Source organism: Ictidomys tridecemlineatus, chromosome 12, assembly GCF_052094955.1.
Source record: "Ictidomys tridecemlineatus isolate mIctTri1 chromosome 12, mIctTri1.hap1, whole genome shotgun sequence".
In the NCBI taxonomy this organism is placed as follows: domain Eukaryota; kingdom Metazoa; phylum Chordata; class Mammalia; order Rodentia; family Sciuridae; genus Ictidomys; species Ictidomys tridecemlineatus.
In genome coordinates, this window is record NC_135488.1 from 76,628,201 (window position 1) to 76,635,433 (window position 7,233).

Consider the following 7,233-nt stretch of genomic DNA (forward strand, 5'->3'; position numbering starts at 1 on the left):
TCCTCCTGCCTCAGCCACCCAAGTTGCTGGGTTTACAGGCATGCCCCACCACACCTGTCTCAACTTTTTATTTCAAAAAAGTTTAAACCTGCTGCAAAGTTGAAAGAATAATACACTCAACACTCATATACCTTTCGCCTAAATCTATCAGTAATTAATATTTGTGATGTTGGGAATTTATAAGAAATTAAATGACTATCTTTAAGGGATTGATTAAATAAATTATATAGTTTGGATATTCCTCTGTAATGCTTCATTTACTGATATGAAAAGGCATTCTTAACATATTATTGAATGAAAAAAAGACCCATTTTTATAAAAGCAATACAGTAGACATTTGAAGGGATACTCGTTGGAATGTTAGCAGTAGTTATATGCAGGTAGAAGGATTTTGGATGATTTTTCATTTCTTCTCAGTACCACTATGTTACTTTAATTTTGTAATTAATAAATTTAGGGGGTGGAGGCAGAGTACTGGGGATTACAGATTTGAGGGGCAGAGGCAGAATACTGGGGATTGGACCAAGGTCTCACATATGTAGCCAAGTGTTATATCATTCAGCTACATCTCTGGCCTTTTTGTTTTTGAGACACAATCTCAATTTGCAATCCTCCTGTCTCATTCTCCCACATAGCTGAATTTGTAAGTGTGCATCACCATTCCCAACTAACAGATTTTATAATCAGAGAAAACAATAAAGCTTTTGTCCACTTGAGGAAAAAAAAATGTATTATAACATGGTGTTTTGGTTTTGTTTCTTTTTTTCAGATTAAACATCCCACTGCCCTAGGATTAGAAGTTGGCCAAGAAATTCAGGTACCTGTGTTCAAACTTTTAGCCTTAAAGTTCTAAATTATACTTGACGTTTTAATTATCATTTTCAAGAAGTAAGTTGAAAGAATAGAATTAACATCTATGATGTATATTATTTATATGTAGTCTTGTTTTTTAACCTCAGGGTTGCTTTATATAGATTCATTAAGGATTTAGGACACAGTTTTTACCCTCAAGAAACTTACAGCTAAGCTAAAACAGCTATCTTTAGAGCTTTTAAAAAATACATGAAACCTGGTGTGGCAGTACACACCTGTAATCCCAGCAATTTAGGAGACTGAGGCAGGAGGATTACAAGATCAAAGAACTTAACAACTTAATGAGACCCTGTCTCAAAATTTAAAAAAAAAAAAAAAAAAGGACTCTGAATGGATATAGCTTAGTGATAAAGTGTTCCTGGGTTCAATCCCCAGTACCAAAAAGAGAGAGAGCATGAGCATATTGGTTATGCAGGCTCAGTGTTTTGGGGAGAGACATAAAAATCTCATCATTTACCTTATTGGAAACCTTAACTGTGATTTTTGAGGAGTTGAGACTCTGTTTCTCCACCACTTTGAGCTTGATAAGAGCTATGTTGTTCAAGTCTACAATGCTGATAGTAAAATTGACTTTTTTTTTTTTTTTTTTTTTTTTAGTCCTTTTAGTAGATGAAAGAAGTCATTGCTAGTCTGGGTTTTTTGGCTGCACCACATTGTGTTCCAGTTATACCTAATACCCATGACCTGAGTAACTAAGGCCACTAGTTTATTCCTGATCTATAATCTCTTTGTTCATGGAGCCTCTAAGGAAAGAAGGAGAACTACAACATATCTCTATTTAAAGGTTTTTTTTTTTTTACATCAGGATGGACTTTAAAATTTCCGCATTCCCCCCTAACTTCCATTTTCCACAGTGAAGCCAAATAAACTCCAGTGTGATAGTTTCCTGAGCAGTAATGAAAATCTGAGCATGACCTAGTATAGTTTGTAGCACAAATAGGTACAGAAAGCCTTGTCAAGAATCACTGTGGCTTTGACTGGTCTTCTAGGATGGATACTCAGAGACACTAAAAAGGGACAGATGATTTAACAGAAGATTATAATCAAACAACTAAATGCCTTCTTTCCTTTTTTTATAATAATTACCTAACCAAGTTGTATTTATTGAGCGTATACCTCTTCATAGCACTGAGCTATGCTTTCAGTGAATAAGTAAAAACATTAATAATTGCCTTATTTAGATCATATGTGTTTAATTTTGAAGGCCAATCAATGTGCTATAAATTTTTAAAAACTAAATTTTTTTAACACAGGTGAAATACTTCGGTCGTGATCCAGCTGATGGAAGAATGAGGCTTTCTCGTAAAGTGCTTCAGTCTCCAGCTACAAATGTTGTCAAAACTCTAAATGACAGAAGCAGTATTGTAATGGGAGAACCTATTTCACAAACATCATCTAATTCTTCCCAATGATTTTTTTTTAAAAAAGAATTTAGGGTGATATTATATAGAGCAAAATTTTAGTATTCTAATGTGTAGACTTATATATAGTATAAATATATTCTAATCATTTGTATTAAAATGCTCACATGTGCCATTTTTTATTACAAGAATAACATGTTTTTATTTATAATATAAACTAATAAATATTTATTACTAAAAGTAAACCATGCAGGGTGCAGTGGCACATGCCTATAATCCCAGTGACCTGGGAGGCTTAGGCAGGAGGACCATAAGTTTGAGGCCAGACTAGGAATTTAGCAATACCCTGTCTCAAAAAGAGCTGGTGTAGATCAGTGGTATATATTGCTGGATTCAATTAATTAATTAATGGCAAACCATTTATATACATTTTAGGGAAGATTATCCTTTTGTTCCTATTATTATGAAATACCTGAAAAGCTTAGAAATAATAGATCACTATGCTATCATTATGGATCTCTGCCTATATATCTTATTAAATTCTTCTTTATATATAGTAAAGTTTTCCCTTAGTCATATTATGGCTTACCTTTTTGCCTAACGGCTTTTCTTGCCTACAACTATTTCACAAACTGGAACTTTCTATTTTGTTGGAAATAAGCAGGACCTATTTTTTCCAAGTAATTACTAGATATATGAAGGAGTTTAGGGATGAGGATGTAGCTCAGTGGTAAAGGGCCCCGGGTTCAATCCCCAGTACCAAAAAAAAAAAAGAAAAAAGAAAGAAATGTGAAAACATATAACAAGAAGTGGAAAGGAGCTAAATTTGACCCATTTTTAATGATATGATATTTTTCAAATTTGTCCCCAAAATATAAATATAGTGGAGTAATCTTAGAAATGGGACTTTCAGTAGAATGAGGGAATAAATTTTTCAAATTTAACCAAACAGAATACTTGTCAAATAGAACTAGATCATTTATTAGTGTGTATTTTGCCAACATGGATATTCTTGACATAAAAGCTGGTAGAATCATGATTTTCAGTTAATAAATAGTAATTTAAAATAATCAGATACGGCGGTTATTGATGTAATTATTGTTCATTCCCATCACTTAAAGCATTATAATTTCAGAAAAAAAGTAAATGGTACATAGGAGTCATTTAGAATGTATCTTTTATAATATTATAAAAAATAAATTTATAACTCAAGGTTAACTAGTTCATAAAATTTAGCTAGCCAAAGGAAAGATTTTTAAGATATGTGTATTTAAGTCAATAAACACTGATTATATATCTACTATGTTTAAAATAATGTTAGGTAATTTTGATATTCTTTATGAAATAGCAAAGATTAATTGAAAAAGATTAAAATTTGCCTTCTATATTTGATCGGCTGTTTTTGGTAATAGTGACAAAAATATTTTTACTCTCATTTTGCTTTTTAAGATAATCCTTAATGGTAGAAATTCAGAATTATAATTTCTATTTTTCTTAAATGTTCTGTTTTCTTTTTTAGAGGAGCACTTAACTGCTAAAAATTTAGAAAAATGAAACCAGTTCTTACTTTCCAATGAAGTTTTCTTTAAGTGACTAATTTATAGTCACTCAAATTGAGTACCTATCCTTATGCCGGTCTCTATGAATTTTGTTGATATGCACTCCATAAATTACTGTTTTATTTACAATTTTTGTGCAACCATTTTTTCTTTTCTTCCAGAATATGTTAAATTTCTAAATCTAAGATAGAAGTATGAATATCAGCCTATTTCCTAGTTCAGTTCAGCCAAGCATAACATTCATTTATTCAACACTTATGTGCCAGGCACTATATTTTGTGTAGTGGGTGTGTCAGTTAGCAAAGCAGCTTAAGTTCCAGTGCTAACATTCTAGTGGCTGGAAACTGACAGAAAATAAATACACAATATGTGAAGTAGTGATAGGGGCTTTAAAGAAAACAATTGTGTAAGCGGGTAGAGCAATAAGAAGTTACTATTTTAGATAAAATGATCCTGAACAGCTTCTCTGAGTAGATAACATTGGAACAGAGATCCAAATAAAGTAAAGGAGAGACATATGCAGCTTTTTGGGAAAGAATTTCAGATAGAGGCTTAGCAACTTCATTTTCAGTTGGTATTATAAGTTTAAAAGATAGAACAGCCAGACACAGTGGCGCACACCTATAATCCTAAGGCCTTGGGAGGACTGAGGCAGGAAGATCACAAGTTTGAGGCCAGCCTCAGCAATTTGACAAGAACTTCAGCAACTTAGCAAGACCCTGTCTCAAAAAAATAAAAAAGAGCTGGAGTTGTGCCTCAGTAGTAAAGAGCCCCTGGCTTTACCCCTCAGTACTGAAAACAACAATGATAATTTTTAAAAAGAATAGCCTTTTCAAGCTGTAGCTCAGTGTAGAGGGCTTGCCTATCATGTGTGAAGCACTGGGTTCAATCATATGCACCACAAAAAAATAAGTAAGTAAAATAAAGATATTGTGTCCATCTACAACCAGCCTTTTCATGTCTTCCTCACCCTACTCCCAGTACTGGAGATTGAACTCAGGGGCAGTCTACCCACTGAACAATATCCCAATCCCTTTTTATCTTTTTATTTTTTATTTTGAGACAGGGTCTCACTAAGTTTCCCAGACTGGCCTTGAACTTGGAATCCTCCTGCCTCAGCCTCCCCAGAAGAGATACTATAGGTGTGCACCACTACACTCAACTGCTTTTTATGCCTTAATCTTAAGAAATAAGAGGACATAGCCAGCTCAATGTAATATCTTCAAAGTGTTAATCATTTAAGCTTGGTTATTTCTAAGGAAGAGGTAGAACACTGGAACCATATGAAAAGTTTAGTAGGCTTTTATAGAATTCCAGGCTTAAGAGAAAGTGGGGCTAGGATGACAGCAGAAATGGAAAAGAATATATTTTGAAGACTTGCTGGGTTCAACGATTAGAAGACAACCCAAGCTAAGCTAAAGCAAAGGGGGGGGGGGGAATTTATTGCAGGACTATGAGTTTATTTCAAAGTAGCCAAGTCACACATCTTAGAACCAGGATTTACAGGTCTTTTTTACAAAAGTGTTCAGAAAAAGGTTAAGGAAATACCAAGATACTTTCATAACTTGAGCAATTGTAAGGAGATAATGAAAAAACTTAGATTAATCCAGATAGATAGGAGTGTGGGTCATTGGGTGTTACTGTGCCTGCCTGTAATCCCAGCAACTAGGGAGGCTGAGGCAGAAAGATCACCAATTAAAGGCCACCCTCAGCAGTTTAGCAAGACCCTAAACAATTTAGTGAGACCCTGTCTCAAAATTTAAAAAAGGAGCCAGGTGTGGTGGTGCACACCTTTAATAAGTTGGATCATGAGTTAAAAGCCTTAGCATTTATTTAGCAAGGTTCTTTTTTTTTTTAATATTTTTTTAGTCGTTGGCAAATCTTTATTTTATTTGTTTATATGCGGTGCTGAGAATCGAACCCAGGGCCTCACACATGCCAGGCAAGCGCTCCACCACTGAGCCACAACCCCAGCCCCAATATTTATTTTTCAGTTTTCGGTGGATACAACATCTTTGTTTGTATGTGGTGCTGAGGATCGAACCCGGACCGCATGCATGCCAGGCGAGTGCACTACTGCTTGAGCCACATCCCCAGCCCCCTTAGCGAAGTTCTAAGCAATTTAGTAAGACCCTATCTCTAAATAAAATATATAAAAAAGAGCTAGGGATGTGACTCAGTGGTAAAGAACCCCTCTGTCCAATCCACAGTAGCATACACATAAAATGATAAATATTAAGAGAAAACCCATATGATTACCCAGATGCAAAAGAGATAATTTATAAAATTTAATGTACGTTTTGGGTGTAGTGACACACCTTTAATTCTAGCAATTCCATAGGTTGAGGCAAGAAGATCACAAGTTCTAGACCACCTCAGCAACTTAGCAAGACCCTAGCAAAAGTAAAAATAAATAAAAAGGGCTAGGGATGTGGCTCAGTGGCTAAACACTCCTAAGTTCAATCCCTGGTACAACAATAAATAAATATGATATACAGTTCCTGGAGAGTTAAAATATTAGGAAATATCCTTATATCAGTAAGTGGAATCTATCAGGAATTAGAAACAGGTATTTAACAATAGAGGCATGACCATGACTGTTAAAAGTCAGGAACAAAACAAGAATTGCCACTGTAACTCAATAGTCTGGAGGTACTAATCAACATGATGAGATTAAAAGGGGTGGGGAGAAACAACTAGCAGATAATCATCTAAAAAGCAATTTTTAAGTTGTTTCAAAGCAATTAAGACTGGGCTAGGAGTGTAGTTCTTTTCTCAGGAAAAGAACTCTTGCCTAGCATGTACGGCCCTGGGTTCAATCCCCAGTACTGTAAAAAAATTAGTACTAATAAGTGAACAGCAACTGCATGAACATGCCAAAATAAATAGCTTTCTTTCCCAGAAGTCAAAAGTTTCTGTGGTGTGAGCTCATTTTCATTGCTTTCAGTTATAAGCCTTTATTTTCCTAGGCAGTGAGTTTGCCCCAATCCCTGGAGTTCTTTTTTTTAAACAATATTGTATTTTTTATATGTTCCTTTATTTATTTGTATGTCATGCTGAGGATCAAACACATTGCCTCACACATGCTAGACAAGCACTGTACCACTGAGCTATAACCTCAGCTCCTTGGGGTTCTTGCTAAGGTTTAATCTCCCCCAAAAAAGTGCCTATTTAGGCAGTCTTAATTCCAGCCCCCTTAATCCCATCTCAGGTGTAATTTTCTGGCTCCTGATAGTACACATTAGTTTTTCAATTCCTTCAATATGTAGTCCTTCCTCCTTTATCAGACCCAGAAGTCCCCACATAGATTATACTGAGATTTAAACCTGGTTTCTATGGCTTTACAGCCAGAAGAGAAATGAGATCAATTGTGAAAGAGGTTTTACTGAAGGGAGTTAGTGCTTTCTCTTACTAGAAGTTATGAAGTGCTTCTGCAAGCT

General features: G+C 34.9%; 1 protein-coding gene across 2 annotated transcripts in view; it reads left to right on the plus strand.

Annotated features, from left to right (window-relative positions):
• Positions 1-3,309, plus strand: part of Pnpt1 (polyribonucleotide nucleotidyltransferase 1) — a 43,823-nt gene extending 40,514 nt beyond the window's left edge. For both annotated transcript variants that reach the window (XM_005322027.3, XM_078029158.1), the window contains 2 exons: positions 770-817; positions 2,127-3,309. In XM_005322027.3, coding sequence (XP_005322084.2) covers positions 770-817; positions 2,127-2,285 — 207 coding nt within the window. In that variant the 3' untranslated portion in view covers positions 2,286-3,309. The remainder of the gene's footprint in view (positions 1-769; positions 818-2,126) is intronic.
• Positions 3,310-7,233: the final 3,924 nt, after the last annotated feature.